The 18,469-nt window shown below is 39.9% G+C and overlaps 1 protein-coding gene across 3 annotated transcripts in view; it reads left to right on the top strand.

Moving 5' to 3' along the window:
- Nucleotides 1-18,469, top strand: part of NAA35 (N-alpha-acetyltransferase 35, NatC auxiliary subunit) — a 356,679-nt gene that overhangs the window by 205,353 nt on the left and 132,857 nt on the right. For all 3 annotated transcript variants that reach the window (XM_033927824.1, XM_033927815.1, XM_033927834.1), the window contains exon 13: nucleotides 65-124. In XM_033927824.1, the coding sequence (XP_033783715.1) occupies nucleotides 65-124 (60 nt within the window). The remainder of the gene's footprint in view (nucleotides 1-64; nucleotides 125-18,469) is intronic.

Here is an 18,469-nt window from a genome sequence, read left to right as displayed (position 1 = left end):
ATAAACGTGTTTTAGTGAAGCAGTGTTTGCTAATTATTTCTCTTTTCTTTTAAATTGCTATTAGGATTTTTTCTGTGAATTTAGTGAACAATCACCTTGTGTTCTTTCAAGATCTTTGTTACAGGTAAGTCAGATATTTTGTTATAGGTAGAGGATATTGCTCAAAAATATTTATTTTCATTAGGTTCCAATATCTTTTCACTGGATTTTGCTCCCAGAAATTAAGTTTTTATGAAGAACTCATGTTCTATACTTGTGCTGCAGATACTGCCTTTAAAAATAAGGCTAACGTCTTTGTCCAAAGCAGGAATGTGTACCAAAGAGGGAATGACCTTTTCTTCTTCACATAGTGACATTTCCCACAGGAAAGAATGAAAGACAAGAACAACTGTGGATGCGATGTAGTTGATCTCAAAGATTATTGTAATAATTTCTCATTAATACTCCAAATGGTGCAGGTAGTAATGATCGAAACAACACACATCAATGAATATCCGTGCAGACCCAACATGATCCGTGTTTTGGCTGTGAGCGCCTTCTTCAGGGGTCCTAAGGAAATATGTGTCAGTATAAATACATGAATAGAATAAGAAATGGAATGTGAGGAAAGAGGATGAATGTGGATGAATATAAAGAGTGATAGTCAAAAGTTTTGTGAGGTGAAAAGTGTAATAAGATTGACTATAAAGACTGTGCTGTGAGATGATCATTCCAAAGAATTTTGGAAAATGAAATAAAAGTGTAATTGTGAAAATGTTTGAATAAAATAAGTGTATATATTATAAAATATATGTGAGGACATATAAATATAACTGTGCCAGAAAATTAGAAGCCAGTTTGTGATTAAACAAGAAAACATTAACAATAAATGTGGTGAAAGATGATATTGGATAACAAATTTTTCCAAAGTATTTGCTTCTTTAAACTGGTGATTATGATAGACCCCTTCAAAATAAGCACAAATATAATTCCACACTGACTGTATCACATAAGAATTTTGAGAAATACGATGGTATCTTTAATTGACTATATGTTTTAATGCACAACGTTTCTGATATGCTGTGATAGTTTGCCGTGGCTAAAAGTGGTTTCCTGCTGATTTTCATTTGTACTCAGTGTCCAATGCATCTAGTTGCAGTGTCCAACAATAGTCAGCCATCATTGATGAATTCCAGTTTCCCTGATATCTTTTTTCCATAGTGGCAGTGTCCTGGTGAAAACATTTGCCATGTTTGTCGCTGACTGCATCAAATTTGTGGGAAAGAAGTTCAAGTGTGAATGTAGAAAGTGCATCTTCAGTGACATGTTGCATTTCATGGTTTTGTATGCTCTAAGAAGTTTGTCAATCAGTTGAATATAGTTTGGGGAGCTGTAACTGCCAATAAAATTCTCATTGACATCTTTGAATGCTTTCCAGGCAGTTTTCTCTTGCTGGACTAACAGATTCTTGGAAATATTTGTCTTAGGTAAAGAAAACCTTTGCCTTCCTTGTTCATCACTTTTATAAAATTTTTCATCAGTCTAAATTTTATGTGAAGAGGAGTCAAAAATATCATTGTCAGGCCAACAAGTGGTTCATGTACCAAATTTTTTTGTCTTAGAACCAAATTGTTATGGAGTTGCCAGTTCTTTGAATGTAATACAATTCCTTAGCACGGCTGTTCCATTCACGAATAAAAGAACAATACTTGGTATATCCAAGCTGCATTCCAAGTAGCAGAGCTACTTCTTTAAGATCATTTAGATGTTCCAGTTGTACTTTGTGCACTAGATATGCTTTAACAGCAGTTAAATGATTTCATATGTTTCTTTCATGTTTGCAGCATAGCCAGTAGGTATTGACCGGTAGACATTGTCATTGTGTAACAAAACAGCCTTGAAGCTCAACACTGATGAATCAATAAAACGATGCCACTTCTATGGGTACAGAGGATTTCAACCTCTGCAAAGAAATTTGTTAAATCATCTTGGAGGCTTTGAAAGTCAGAAATTTTTGTACCTGGCGAAAGCAACACCATCCCTGCAGGCCGCAAACTCAAAATGTATGTATACAAACTCAAGGAGCCTAAGGAATAAGATGGGGGAATTGGAAGCTATGGCATAAAAAGATAACCTTGACATCATCGGCATCACGGAAACATGGTGGAACGAGGAAAACGTCTGGGACATTGTGTTACCGGGATACAAGCTATACCACAGAGACAGTGGGTCAAAAAGGTGGGGGCATTGCCCTATACGTCAAAGAGGGAATTGAGTCTACCGGAGAGAACACGCTGGAAACGAAAAATAAGGTAGAGTATCTATGGGCCAAAATTCCAGGAACAAATAGAGCGGAAACGAAGATCGGCATCTACTACCGACCCCCAGGGCAGTCCAAAAAAACGGATGGAGAAATGACAGATGACATTAAACGCAACTGCAAGGGAAGCAACGCAGTTATCATGGGCAACTTCAATTATCCGGCGATAGACTGGAACCTAGGCACCTCTGGCTGTGGTAGAGAGACCAAGTTCCTGCAAGCTGTAGGCTGTAGGGCAGAAGATTAAGAAGAGGATAAGCACTGTAAAAACACTGGAGCAAGCATGGTCCCTTTTTAAGGACACGGTCACCGAGGCGCAAAATCTATTATTAATCTTTATTCATTTTTAAAACTCACAATAAGTATAACAAATAATACAATCATTTTATACTTTTACATCACTTAATATATCATCAAATTCTAACTCGCATCAAATATCCTCCCTCCCTTATACCCAACAATTATTCATAAGCAAAAGAAATCATAAAATATTCCTACCCACCCCCACCCCACCCTGGATGTGTATGAACAAAAGGGAAAAAGTTAATATGTATTCTATGCAGTAATTTCAGTCTTTACAGTATCTTGTTAATGGCTCCCAAATAACCTGAAACTTCTTAAAATTTCCTTGCTGCATGGCAATTATCCTTTCCATTTTAAATATGTGACACAAAGAGTTTCACCAAAAGCTATAATTCAGCCTATCCCAATTATTCCAATTATTCGTAATCTGTTGTACGGCAACTCCTGTCATAATGAGTAGAATCTTATTATTATTAGAGGATATTTGGCTTTTAGCCCTCATTGACATAGGATAATGCCACCGGATTATTATTTGACCCCATATTGATTTCCAAAAAGCAAGTATTAACGGACAATAGAATAACAAATGATCTAATGTCCCAGCTTCAAGATGACAGTGCCAGCATCTATTAGATTTAGAGCTGTCTAACTTCTGTAAACAAACCGGGGTCCAAAATGCTCTATGTAACAGAAAAAAACCAAATTTGTCTCATAGATGCAGACCCTGTACAACTCATCCTCCAAGCCCAAATGCGTGGCCATTGAGACGCAGTAATTTGATGCTTGATCTCGATGCTCCAAATGTCCCGAAGACCAGTTTTTGGTTTCTTATTTAAAAATCCAGATATTAATTTATACCACTGTGCGGCCTGATGTCCCAGGAAGTCACCAAGGCGCAAAATCTATATATACCGCATATCAACAAGGGATCCAAGAGGAAAAGAACAAGGAACCGGCGTGGCTCACTGTAGCGGTGAAAGAAGCGATCAGAGACAAGAAGGCTTTGTTTAAGGAATGGGAAAGGTCAAAAATGGATGAAAACTGGAAAAATCACATGCAATATCAAAGCAGGTGCCTTAAGGCGGTGAGAGGGGCCAAAAGAGACTACGAGGAAAAAATAGCCAAGGAGGCGAAAAACTTCAAGCCGTTCTTTCAATATTTTAAGGGGAACGACCTGTGAAGGCAGCGGTGGGGCCGTTGGATGACCATGGAATAATTTTTTTGCGTCTGTATTTACCAAAGAGGATATCCACAACTTACCGGAAGCTGACAGGCTATACGCAGGAAACGAAGATGGGAATCTGACTGAATTGACGGTCAGTCTTGAAGAGGTATGCAGGCAGATTGATAGGCTTAAAAATGATAAATTCCCAGGACCGGATGGCATCCATCCGAGGGTAATCAAGGAACTGAAAGGGGTTATAGCTGAACTGCTTCAACTAATAACCAATCTGTCGATCAAATCGGGAAGGATTCCTGAAGACTGGAAAGTGGCGAATGTTACACCAATCTTCAAGAAAGGTTCAAGGGGAGATCCGGGAAACTACAGACCGGTGAGTCTGACCTCTGTACCGGTAAAGATGGTAGAGGTGCTGATAAAGTACCACATCATTGACCTCCTTGACAGACACAATCTGATGAGGACCAGCCAGAACGACTTCAGTAAAGGAAGATCTTGCTTGACCAACTTGCTGCACTTCTTCAAGGGAGTAAACAGGCATATAGACAAGGATGACCTGTTCGACATTGTATATCTGGATTTTCAGAAGGCATTCGACAAGGTCCCGCATGAACGATTGCTTTGAAAAATTATGAGCCATGGAATCGAGGGTGAAATACGTGGATTAAAAACTGGTTGGCGGATTGGAAGCAGAGAGTGGCGGTAAATGGACAATACTCAGACCGGAAGAGCGTCACAAGTGGAGTGCCTCAGGGTTCGATGCTTGGACCCGTGCTCTTCAACATATTTATAAATGACCTGGAAATTGGAACGAAAAGCAAGGTGATAAAATTTGCAGACGATACGAAGTTATTCACAGTAGTGGAGACACAGAAGGATTGCAAAGACCTGCAATGTGACGTAAACACGCTTAAGAATTGAGCTGCGACATGGCAAATGAGGTTTAATGTGGATAAGTGTAAGGTGATGTATGTCAGTAACAAGAATCTTATACAAGAATACAGGATGTCTGGTGCATGTACTTGGAGAGAACCCCCAGGAAAGAGATTTGGGAGAACTGGTTGGCGAGTCGATGAAGCTGTTCGCGCAATGTGCAGCAGTGGCAAAAAGGGCGAACAGAATGCTAGGAATGATTAAGAAGGGGATCACAAACAGATCGGAGAAGGTTATCATGCTGCTGTACCGGGCCATGGTACGCCCCCACCTGGAATACTGCGTCCAGCATTGGTCGCCGTACTTAACCCTTTCAGGACCATAAGGATCGTAGGCCAATTTTTGTGGTTTTGACGACATTTTTATGGTAAAAAGGGCTTGCAGATGCCAAAAAATTGATTTTTTTTGTGAAATATCATTTTTAAAAAAAAAAAAAAAATCAAACTTCTGGCTTATGGACAGTGTGGCAAGTGAATCTTCTCGTCAATCTGGCAACGACGCTAATGAATGAATGTCGGAACCAGTTTGTTTACATAAAGGCAGTATCATATGGAATCCGTACATATCAAATTTAGAACTGTAGACTTTCCCAATCAAAATTTATAGGATTTTAAAGTTATGGGACAAATATGTCCCTTGGTCCTGAAAGGATTAAAGAAAGACACGGTACTACTCGAAAGGGTCCAGAGAAGAGCAACTAAAATAGTTAAGGGGCTGGAGGAGTGAGAGATTAGAAAAACTGGGCCTCTTCTCCCTTGAAAAGAGGAGACTGAGAGGGGACATGATTGAAACATTCAAGATAATGAAGGGAATAGACTTAATAGATAAAGACAGGTTGTTCACCCTCTTCAAGGTAGGGAGAACGAGAGGGCTCTCTCTAAAGTTAATAATAATAATAATTTGTTTATATACCGCCAAAGCCAAAGTAGTTTAGGCGGTTTACAATAAGAAGAGCCGGACATTCAGCGAAAAGAACAATGAAGTCTTTGAGTACATGAATATTTGTAGGGAGGAGGGGAGACAGAGTAAAGTCACATTGAAGGGGTGGTTTACAATAAGAAGTAGGTCGAGGCGGTTTACAGTAAGAAGGGCTGGAAATTCAGCGGGAGAAGCAGTAAAGTCTTTGATTACATGAAAATTGATAGGGGGAAGGGGAGGCAGAGTAAGGTCACATTGTGTGGAATCTATTACAGTGATACCTTGGATTACAAGCATAATCCGTTCCAGGAGCATGCTCGTAATCCAAAATGCTCGTTTATCAAAGCGAGTTTCCCCATAGGAAATAATGGAAACTCGCTTTGATAGGTTCCCACCCTCCACCCCCCCCCCCCCCCGAGGACAGCAGCATTGCTCCCCCCCCCCCCACGAGAACCGGCATTGCTCTCCCTGAAGGCCCCCACCCCCCTGCGAACTGGCACCCTCCCCCCCCCCCCTGCGATCCGGCACCCCCCGCCGTCATTGGGCACCCCCCTGCCGCCATCAGGCACCCCCCCCCCCCCGCTGCGCCTGAGGTCCCCCAACCCACCCGAACCCTCTTCTTCAGTGTAGCCTCCGCACCGGCACCAGCATGTCCTGCCGGTGCCCGAAGATCTGCTTCCTGTTCTGGGCTTTGAGCATGTGCGCATGCTCAAGGCCTGAGAGTTCACGTTCACATGCTCAAGGCCCAGCACAGGAGGCAGATCTTCGGGCACCGGCAGGACATGCTAGTGCCAGTGCCGGTGCCGGTGCGGAGGCTACACTGAAGTAAGAAGAGGGTTCGGGTGGGTTGGGGGACCTCAGGTCGCGGTGGGGGGTGCCCGATGGCGGCGGGGGGGGGGGTGCCGGACCGTGGGGGGAGGGTGCCGGTTAGCAGGGGGAACGCTCGCAAATTGAGGCGCGCTCGGTTTCCGAGGTGCTGATTTTGCGAATGTTTTGCTCGTCTTGCAAAACACTCGCAAACCGGTGCACTCGTAAACCGAGGTACCACTGTACAAGTAAGTGGGAAGCAGGGAAAGGCTTTAGGAATTCTTGGTCACAAATCGGTTAAATAGGTTGGTTTTAACTAGATTTCTGAAGCTGAGGTAGGATGAGGAGTGCTTGATGATGATGCTTAGCCAGTCATTCTGTTGACATGCTTGGAAGGCAAGAGTTCTGTCAAGGAATCTTTTGTATCAGCAAGTTTTTATTGTACGATGGTTAAACATACGTATTCTGCGTGTAGGCCTGGTGGAGCAATCTAGTTTAAAGTAGGAGACCAGGTATAGAGGGGCCAGACCGATAATGGATTTGAAACAAAAGCAGGCGAATTTGAACAAAACTCTTGCCTCCAGAGGCAGCCAGTGGAGTTTTTGATAGTAGGGGGATAGATTCCGTTCAAACATAAGGAAGTTCTTCTTCACCCAGAGAGTGGTGGAAAACTAGAATGCTCTTCCAGAGGCTGTTATAGGGGAAAACACCCTCCAGGGATTCAAGACAAAGTTAGACAACTTCCTGCTGAACCAGAAAGTACGCAGGTGAGTCTAGACTCAGTCAGGGCTCTGGTCTTTGACCTACGGGCTGCCACGTGAGCGGACTGCTGGGCACGATGGACCACTGTTCTGACCTAGCAGCAGCAATTCTTATGTTCTTGAACCCAATAATTCTGCTTTTGCTTTTGACAAACCTAAATCCCTAACCAGGCCATTTCATTCTGACTGTGTTATAAGATGAGGCTCACCAGACACACATAATTCAAAATCAGGATCAATGTCAGTGCTTGGCTGGTGCATTGCAGATTCTTTGTCAGTTTTTCTGGTGACTTTGGTACTGGACGACTATTACCATGAGGCGCACTGGTCTCATGGCTGAAGGAAGATTAAGAAATTCAATTGATTAATTTTTACCAGAGAAACCAGATACATTTGTTAGACAGAAGTAAGTGTGTCAAGTGATCTTTCTGTTCTCGCCATATCATTGGGATAGCAAATGGCATGGACTTCCAAGTACTTCGGAGCCAAGCTCTAAGATCGACAGCACATCTTTCACAACAAATGTGAGGAGCCCATGGTTTGCCTTGATCACCAATCTTACAACCGAAGTATAGCTCATATGCTTTCTTAACAAGTCGAGTCATGGTATGTCTTTGAGGCTTAAACATGTACTCGCCACAAATGTAGCAGAATGTATCACAGCTGTTGTGACATCAGTGAAACATTTCTGCTGTCACAAATCATCCTTCACAATTAATAATTAACTGGCTTACTGATTAAGTTACTTGCATAGACAATACTATGCCTTTTTTTAACATTCTTTATTCATTTTTATAACTTACAAGTGCATCAGAAAGAACAACATTTTAACTTGGATACAACACTTGAAATTCTGCAATAATCAAATTAATAAAGTTTATCCCCCTCTCTCCCACCCTTATCATTACACATACAAAACACGTATCCAATATATGAAATTCTTTCCTACCAATCCAACTATTAATGAAAGACCAAAAAACTACCCCCCCCCCCATACACTCTTACATTTTTACTATTAAGGGAAAAATGGTATCTATTCATTACAATAATTTGTTAATGGCCCCCAAACATCTTGAAATTTATTAAAATTCCCTTTCTATGTGGCTAATGTTCTTTCCATTTTATATATATGACATAAAGAATTCCACCAGAAACTATAATTCAGTCTATTCCAATTCTTCCAATTACATGTAATCTGTTGTATGGCAACTCCTGTCATAATAAGTAAAAGCTTATTATTTTTTGAAGATATTTGACTCTTAGCCCTCATTGACATGCCAAATAATACAGTATCATACATGCTACCGGATTTTCTAACAAACAATTTATTTGGCCCCGTATTGATTTCCAAAAAGCCAAAATAAATGGACAATAGAATAATAAATGATCTAAAGTCCCTGCTTCAAGATGATAATGCCAACATCTATTAGACTTAGAGCTATCCAATTTTTGTAAACGAACAGGGGTCCAGAATGTTCTATGTAACAGAAAAAAACAAGTTTGTCTCAGAGATGCAGACACTGCACACCTCATCCTCCAAGACCAAATTCGTGGCCATTGAAATGCAGTAATTTCATGCTTAATCTCAATGCTCCAAATGTCCCTAAGACCAGTTTTTGGTTTTTTATTCATGAATCCAGATATCAATTTATACCACTGTGCGGCCTGGTGTCCCAGAAAGTCCACCTGAAAGCATAAGAACTCTAAACTATATTGATTATTAAGATTTTTCCATTCAGGGAACACCACTTGAATGGCCTGCTTCAGTTGCAACCATCTAAAACTTTGTGATTTATCAAGACCAAATTTATGTTGCAACTGTGAAAAGTCAAGCAGCTTACCATTAGATATAACATCATCTAAAATACGTATACCTGCTATCATCCAATACTTCCAGATGATCTTAAATCCGCCAATTTGAATGTTGGAGTTCAGCCATATAGTTTGATTTGTTGATTTATGTATTGGAATAGGTGTTAAATTATTCACATATCTTAAAGTTTTCCATGTATCTACTAATATTCTGGTTTCTTTATATAACCTAGGCATTTTAACACTAAGAACATGGCATAATCGTAGAGGAAACATGAGTCGCTATTCCAACCACAACCAATCTGGGATATTTTCGATGAGCTCTGGGAGGACCCAATACATACCCTGGCACATAATATAGGATTGATGATACCTATAAAAATTGGAAAAATTTACCCCTCCCTCTGTAATTGATTTTTGTAGAGACACTAAAACAATTTTAGCAATTTTACCCAGCCAAATAAATTTTGTTAGAATACTATTTCATTTTTTATAAAAAGACCCCTGAAAAAAACTGGTATCATACCCATTTGAACTCTCTCCCACCAAGACAGATGTAAAGGATTCCATTGCTTGCACATTTCTGTTACCTTCTGTAAAAAAAAAATTTTCATTCACTTTCATTGTTTCTTCCAGTGTATTTTTAATCCAAATGCCTAAATATTTTATTCCATCCTCTTTCCATAGAAAGGGAAATGAATCAAACAAATCTTTTGTACAATGCACATTAAGTGGAAGAACTTCTGATTTACTCCAATTTATCTTATATCCTGAAAATTTTCCAAATTTCTCTATTAATAAGCATGAAATGGTTGTTTCAGGATTTCTCAAATGAAGCAGTATATCATCTGCATAAGCAGAGACCTTGTATTCCCATTCTGAATAAGGAATGCCCTGTATCTCCTTCACTTGCTGAATAGCTAATAACAAGGGTTCTAATGCAATATCAAAAAGCAAAGGAGACAAGGGACAGCCTTGTCTAACCCCCCTCTATAAACTAAAACGTTCCAAAAAATTATTATTAATATACAATCTATCAGCAGGGGAGCTATATAATGTTTGAATCATTTGTATAAATCCTGAACCTATACCGAACCAATCCATGGCTTGATACATAAAGGTCCATTCTACTCGATCAAAGGCCTTCTCTGCATCCAAGGATCTTTCATGGCTTTTGTTAAATATGATAATAACTCCTTCAAAAATTTCTTGTGCACCACAATATATATAGGCTGCTGCTCGAGCCACAGTTCTTTACATCTCATTCACAAAGTTTCTGATAACTTTAATAATAAAAGAATATTATTATGGAACTCAAGCACTCACAGTTGTACTGCCATTAGAACACTTCTCGGCATATAACTTTAATGTGAGCTATCATCGGTCCTTTTTATTCTTTTATTAATCTCTTTAAATTTTACTTTTACTGTAATTATTTGCTACAACTGTTTACTACAAGAATCTTCTTATGTCATTATTGTAATAGTACTTAGCTTGTGAGTAGATTTACTACACAGCCATCTAGAAATGGTGAGTGGGAAGGGAATAACTTTATTTATTTGATGTTATACTAGAAAGAAATTCAAGTGAATAAAGAATTTAAAAAAATAAATAAATAAATTTCTTGTTCCAAATTGGTAAATTGTCTTTTGACCTGTTTCCTAGTATATGCCGAAAATGAAATAATTTGTCCTCTCATGGTTGTCTTAAAAGCATCCCATAAGGTTTCCATAGAGATTTCTTCTGTGGTATTAATTTGGAAATATTCATTCATTTTTAATTGAAAATCATCACAAAATTTTAGATCTGCAAGCAATGAAATATCAAATCTCCATACAGGTCTACTATTATCCTGATCAACAGTTTTAAATTCAACCCACACCCCACCATGATCAGACAAAATAATTGGATCTATGGAGGCTTGTGTTGTCTGTTGAACTAGTTGGTCTGAAACAAAAATGTAATCTATTCTTGAAAAGGATTTGTGAACATGGGAACAAAAAGAAAATTCCCGCCCACCAAAATGAAGTATTCGCCATATATCTTTCAAGTCACAAGACTGCAAAATTATCTAGTCCTAATGATTTCATAATTTTACTAGGTTTTTTTATCCATCAAAGGATCCATAACAGCGTTAAAATCCCCAGCCACTACTAAATTAGAAGCAAGCCGGTGGTAGTACCAACTGTTGTAGAGTCTTGGGACCAACAGGTGGGGGTACCACGGGGTTTTGCTCAATAGATGGATACTTCAGAGAGGGAGGGTTCGTCTTGAGTAGACTAGTGGGAGGGAGGGTTATTGTGTGGGCAGACTTGTTGGGCCATCGGCCCTTTTCTGCCGTCAAACTCTGCTTCTATGTTTGAAGAACTCAATTTGATTCGAATTAGGGGCATATACATTAAAAAGCGCCACCGTAGTATTTCCCATGCTCATATCTATATGTAACCATCTTCCTAAAGGATCTGAATCATTCAATTTGAACATTGCGGTACATTTCTTATTTACTAATATAGCTACTCCAGCCTTCTTTCCTACAGCAGGGGCAAAAAACAATGCTTTACCCAACCCCCCTCTAATTTTGAAGATTCTATGGCCGACAAATGTGTTTCTTGGATATAACAAATATCTACATTCTGTTGTTTTAAAAATAAGAGCGTTTTTTCCGTTTAATCGGATGGTTGAGGCCATTAACATTTAATGAAACTATTTTAAAATCCATTATATGATTTACCTATCAAGCATATAATCATCCAATAATTTTTTCCCTAGATACACATTTTCCCCAAATTTAAAACCTGGAATAAAACCCCTCATCCCCCTTAATCCCTTCTTCCCATATCCCCAAACCTCCCTTGCCCCCCCCTCCCCAAATTAAAAGTGATAACTTGGTAACGCACATGTAAAATCAGGTGACGAAAAACTCCTTACAGGCAAAAATAAAAACCCTTTCATTTAATTACAATAAGCTATCCAATTCCTATAATGTTAATTTTAAACACATCTATTTCTTTCAATATATTAATTCTTGAATTATTACAAAATTAAAACATCTTTTAAATTCCACATCTTCAACAAATGAATTAAAGATGATATAATACTATGCAACAAATGCAATAAAGATTATATAATACTATGCTTCTGATTATTAAATTCAAAATATGAATTTGCTATTTTTCCCTTAAAATATCTAATATGTAAAATTTTCACATTTAACTTAACTACTCATGTTATTATGCATATTTATATCCTTCCAATTTCCCTTACTATGCAATTTATAATGACTAAATTTCCTAACAAAAATTAACTAATTCAATCCTGCATACATCCATATATCTATCCTAGTCATTCTTAAGGACCTTATCCCAATAAAAATCACATTTATAAATTTAAATATTCCCTGTGAAATAGATCTACCTCATTCCATTCCTTTGAAACAATAAAATTAAATTCAATCCATTATAAAATTATTTCTAATGATTTTCTCAAGAGAAACCATCAATTAATGAGTTTAAATCATTAAAATAAACAAAAAGTTCAAAAATTAGCATTACTATATTGAATGTTTATATAACTTACCCCATAAAAATAAATTCTACCCAGTTAATAATTGTATTAGTCCCATTCATAAAACCTAAATTGTTAAAATAAATAAATGAATAAATAGGTGATTATTCAAACCTAATAATTATTCTTCTTTCTAATCTATATATACTTTAGAAGAAATTTTATTTATTTAAACTTAGGTATAACTTCATTTTAAATATTCAATCCACTATTTTATGTATAATCATACAATTAATATATGTAACTATATATTTTGAAAAAGATTTCCTTAATGTATATTTGAAATTTTTCTACATATCTTTTATCCATCCCCACAATCTTAGAAGTTATCTCGCAATTTATTATCATTAACTTCCATGTTGATACAAAGTATCTAAAACATCACAATTTTTAAAGAAAAACTTCTATAATACTATACATATATACTATACATCTAATAATTTGCATATATTTGTTTCCACATAAAGCTTAAGCAAAAGATTATTTTGATCCTGGAAGTAAAGATTTTCTAGGCGAGACAATGGTATCAGAAAACCATGGTTTGAGCACTATCAGGGAGCAAACCAGTTCCTCCTATCTGAAGAATGTCTATTTCCTTTTCAAGAATATCTGTCAGATAAAGAATTCTTACAGATAAAGTTATTTGGGCAGAAACCAGAATCATATGGTAAATGTTATCTTCAATTGTTAATATCGTGCATGCATATTTTCCTATGTTGATAGCAGCATTAATAAATCACTGTCATTCGCTATCAAACCATTAATATTTAGCACAATATTTCTCTACACAAGGATCTGTAGCCTTTTTCTTCCAGTGTCAAAAGCCCAAATATCACTTTAATCCAAGAGCCTTAAAGGGTTTAATCTCCTTAGAAAAGAAGTGATAAACTAACTTAATGGTATAAGCTCTTTTCTTGAACCTAACGAATCTGCCATTCTAAAAAGAATTGCTGATCCATTATGTCTCGCATCAGAAACCGTTAATTGTGAAGTTTAAATTGACTTCCACAACCTTTTCCCTAAAAGCTGATTTTTATTGTAAAATATCAGGATCGACAAGATCAGAGTTAAATATTGCTATGTTAAACGAAATAAACATCACTCCATATATATTTGACCATCTGAAGAAAAGCTTCCTTTTTTTCTTATTTTCCTTTTTTCTTTTTTTTCCTTTTTCAAGAAGATATCGGCTGTTCATTTTGGTTAAGAAACTCTTACAATTTTTCTGGGTCATCAAAATTTAATGTTTTATTAGCATATGTAACCCGCATTGTTGCAGGATATAATAACACGTACTTGGCTTCGAGATTTCTTAACTGTGGACGTAACTCCAAAAACTTCTTCCTCTTATATGCAGTAGCCCTTTCGAAATCGGGTACAATATGGATCCTAGACTCTTGGCATTTTAGGTTTTTCTTTTCTTTTGCCAAGCGAAACACCTCCATAACTTGTTGGTATCTCAATAATTTAAAAATTAATGGACGTGGCCCCGCTTGACTGCTGGTTTTCCGTGTAGGGATCCTGTGCGCCCTTTCAAATTCCAAGGGAAATTTAGATTTATGAGGCAAAATTTTCGGTCAGAAGTTTTCCAACCCCTTCCGGTAAACCAATTATTCTTAAATTGCTCCTCCTTTCTCGGTTGGCACAATCTTCAAGGTCTCTCGTCAGTGTTTCAATTTTCTTATGATCCATTTTAAATTGAATCGCTTACATAAGAACATAAGCAGTGCCTCCGCCGGGTCAGACCATAGGTCCATCCTGCCCAGCAGTCCGCTCCCGCGGCGGCCCAAACAGGTCACGACCTGTCTGAATCACTAGAAGGGGCCCCCTTGCCACCTTGGTTTCCCATTGAGTCCTATCTTCCCATCGAAGTCCTAACCCTTCGGTCTTGCACATGCACGAGCTGGTTGGGTTTCTATACTTATTACCTGGTTAGCTTTCTATACCTATGTTACATCCAAGCACCTCTCTCAGTATCCCACGATCCCTTTATCCTTCAGGAATCCGTCCAATCCCTGTTTGAATCCCTGTACCGTACTCTGCCTGATCACTTCCTCCAGTAGCGCATTCCAGGTGTCTACGACCCTTTGGGTGAAAAAAAACTTCCTTGCATTTGTTTTGAACCTATCTCCCTTCAGTTTCTCCGAATGCCCCCTCGTACCTGTTGTCCCTTTCAGCCTGAAGAATCTTTCCCTATCCACCCTCTCTATGCCCCTCATGATCCTGTAGGTCTCTATCATATCTCCCCTGAGCCTCCTCTTTTCCAGAGAGAAGAGCCCCAGCCTATCCAACCTCTCAGCGTATGGGCAGTGTTCCAGCCCTCTTACCAGTTTCGTTGCTCTCCTTTGTACTCTCTCAAGTACCGCCATGTCCTTCTTGAGGTACGGCGACCAATATTGAACGCAGTATTCCAGATGTGGACGCACCATCGCTCGATACAATGGCATGATGACTTCACGCGTCCTGTTTGTTATGCCCCTCTTTATGATGCCCAGCATCCTGTTGGCTTTTTTCGAGGCTGCTGCGCACTGCGCAGATGGCTTCAGTGATGCATCCACCAGCACACCCAAGTCTCTCTCTAGACTGCTGTCTCCCAGCAATCCCCCCCCCCCCAATTTGTAGTTGAACAACGGGTTTTTTTCCCCTATATGCATGACCTTGCATTTTTCCACGTTAAAGCGCATTTGCCATTTGTTTGCCCAGTCTTCCAGCTTGTCCAGGTCCTCACACTCCTCCCTGGATCTAACTCTGCCGCACAGTTTGGTATCGTCTGCAAATTTTATAACCTCGCACTTTGCCTCCTTTTCCAGGTCATTGATAAATACGTTGAAGAGTAACGGCCCCAGCACCGATCCCTGTGGCACACTGCTCGTGACTCCCTGCCAGTCAGAATATTGTCCCTTTACTCCAACCCTCTGCAGTCTACCCGACAACCAGTGCTTGATCCATCTGTGCACATCCCCTCCCACCCCGTGGTTCCACAGCTTCCCAAGCAGCCTTTCATGTGGCACCTTGTCGAAAGCCTTTTGAAAATCGAGGTAAATGATGTCTATGGGTTCCCCATTGTCCACCTGGCTGCTTATTCCCTCAAAGAAGTACAAAAGGTTCGTTAAGCATGACCTTCCCTTACAGAATCCGTGCTGGCTTGTTCTCAGTAGGCCATTTCTCTCGATGTGCTCGCAAATACCATCCTTGATCATAGCTTCCACCATCTTCCCTGTAATTGAAGTCAGGCTCACCGGCCTGTAGTTCCCGGGGTCACCCCTCGATCCCTTCTTGATGATAGGTGTGACATTCGCCAGTTTCCAGTCCTCTGGTACCTCTCCAGTTTTCAAGGATAGGTTGCAAACATGCTGGATTGTGCCCGCTATTTCTTGTTTTAGTTCCTTCAGAACCCTTGGGTGGATCCCGTCTGGGCCCGGCGATTTGCCGCATTTTAACCTGTCTATCTGTTTGAGGACATCCTCCTTACCTACCTCTATGTGTTCCAATTTTTCAGCCTGTTCCCCACTTATGAGCTCCTCTGAATCCGGTATGTTAGATGTGTCTTCTCTCGTGAAAACCGACGAGAAGAACGTGTTCAACCTCTCAGCTATCTCTTTATCCTCCTTAATCACTCCCTTCCTATCCCCATCATCCAACGGCCCCACCTCCTCTCTCGCTGGTCGCTTCCCCTTTACGTAACTGAAGAATGCCTTGAAGTTCTTCGCCTCCCTGGCCAGCCCCTCTTCGTAGTTCCCTTTTGCTTTTCTAACCTCCCGGTGGCATTCCTTTTGGCTTTTCCTGTGCGCCTGGTGATTTTCCTCCGTTGGGTCCTTTTTCCATCTCCGGAAGGATGCTTTTTTGTCATTTATTGCCCTCTTTGCCTCTGTTGAGATCCAAACCGGGTCCTTTGATCGCTTGTTCTTGCCGCCTTTCCTGAAACTGGGGACGTACATTCTTTGAGCTTCCTGCAGGGTGTCCCTGAATAGGGTCCAGGCGCTTCCTACAGTCTCCATCCTAAGGATGTTTCTGAGCTTCCTCCCCACCATTTCTCTCATAGCAGCATAGTTCCCTTTCCTGAAGTTGAGCGCAGTTGTTGCAGTCCTCCTTACTGTGGGTGTCCCCCTTTCTAATGTGAATCTGATCGCATTGTGGTCACTGTTGCCTAGTGGTCCTCCCACTTCTACCCCTCTTGCAGGCCCCCCTAATCCATTTAGGATGAGGTCAAGAGTAGCACTCCCTCGCGTCGGTTCCCTGACTAGTTGCTCCATGAAGCAGTCCCTCAAAGCTTCTACAAATCCTGTTTCCCTAGCGCAGTTGGAGTGACCCGTACTCCAGTCAATCCCCGGGTAGTTGAAGTCCCCCATCACTGTTACACTTCTGCCTCTGTCACCTCAGTCCGTTTCTCCAATTGATCTACTTTAATGTCGACAAGCTGGATACGTTTAGTGAGGATAGCGACTTTCTCTATAACTTCCTTTAACTTCAAAGCGTTGTCAGACACTATTTCTTTGATTTGACGAAGTTCCATTAAAATGTCTCTATTTTCGTCCTTTGACGGAGTTGCTGGCTCCGGTTTAGATCTTTTCACACTTCCTGATCCTGTACTGCTTGAATCACCTTTCATTTGCTTACTCGATGCCATATTTCAACAAGATCTTTCAGTTAAAAAAAAAAAAAATTAACTTTTTATGACTGTTATTACGGAGCCTATCCCTCACCTGACCATTGAGATGCATCTCCAAGCCATGCCCTCTTGAAGTATGCCTTGAAGTATCAAAATATACTCGAACTGACACACGTAATGAAGATGATCCTTGTATGCAAACTGCTTTTATATAGCCTTTTCAGACAGCATCCATCAACCAGGCATGCCCAGACTGCATCATTTCCATGGACATTATGCTGAAAGTATTAAAAGAAATTGTAAAAAAGTACTTTTTTTGTTAAAACGGTATGTGATATGTAATTTTAAACATTATTTTCGTGATCAGCAGCCAAAAATCTGTAAGATACACCCGAAAGTGTTGAAGAAGCAAAAATTTTGTTGTCCAGTGTAATGAATAGAAATAAAAGATTATAAGAATATAAGAATTGCCGCTGCTGGGTCAGACCAGTTGTCCATTGTGCCCAGCAGTCCGCTCACGCGGCGGCCCTTAGGTCAAAGACCAGTGCCCTAACTGAGACTAGCCTTACCTGTGTACGTTCTGGTTCAGCAGGAACTTATCTAACTTCATCTTGAATCCCTGGAGGGTGTTTTCCCCTATAACAGCCTCTGGAAGAGCGTTCCAGTTTTCCACCACTCTCTGGGTGAAGAAGAACTTCCTTACATTTGTACGGAATCTATCCCCTTTTAACTTTAGAGAGTGCCCTTTTGTTCTCCCTACCTTGGAGAGGGTGAACAACCTGTCTTTATCTACCAAATCTATTCCCTTCATTATCTTGAATGTTTCGATCAAGTCTCCTCTTTTCAAGGGAGGAGAGGCCCAGTTTCTCTAATCTCTCACTGTACGACAACTCCTTCAGCCCCTTAACCATTTTAGTCGCTCTTCTTTGCACCCTTTCGAGCAGTATTGTGTCCTTCTTCAAGTACAGCGACCAGTGCTGGACACAGTATTCCAGCTGGGGGCATACCATGGCCCGGTACAGCGGCAAGATAATCTTCTCCAATCTGTAGGAGTGTTTCCTTCTTTACACCTGAAGGTTAGACCTCTATGATGTCACTAAGCCTGAACTATATTTCCAGCATGAACCATTGTCTGCAAGAAGACAAAGATGAAAACATCTTTGCTGTTTATGCCTGCTGATGCATTCTGGGTATGTACTAGAACTGTATTCTAGTCAAGGACATTCGACTATGCCTACATGCTCAGTCTGTGTGAATCTTGGGGGAGGCTTTGCTCTAGGGCT

The sequence above is a fragment of the Geotrypetes seraphini genome, chromosome 1 (assembly GCF_902459505.1).
Source record: "Geotrypetes seraphini chromosome 1, aGeoSer1.1, whole genome shotgun sequence".
Lineage (NCBI taxonomy): Eukaryota > Metazoa > Chordata > Amphibia > Gymnophiona > Dermophiidae > Geotrypetes > Geotrypetes seraphini.
Note: the sequence above shows the minus strand (reverse complement) of the source record. Positions and strands in the feature narration are given on the sequence as shown.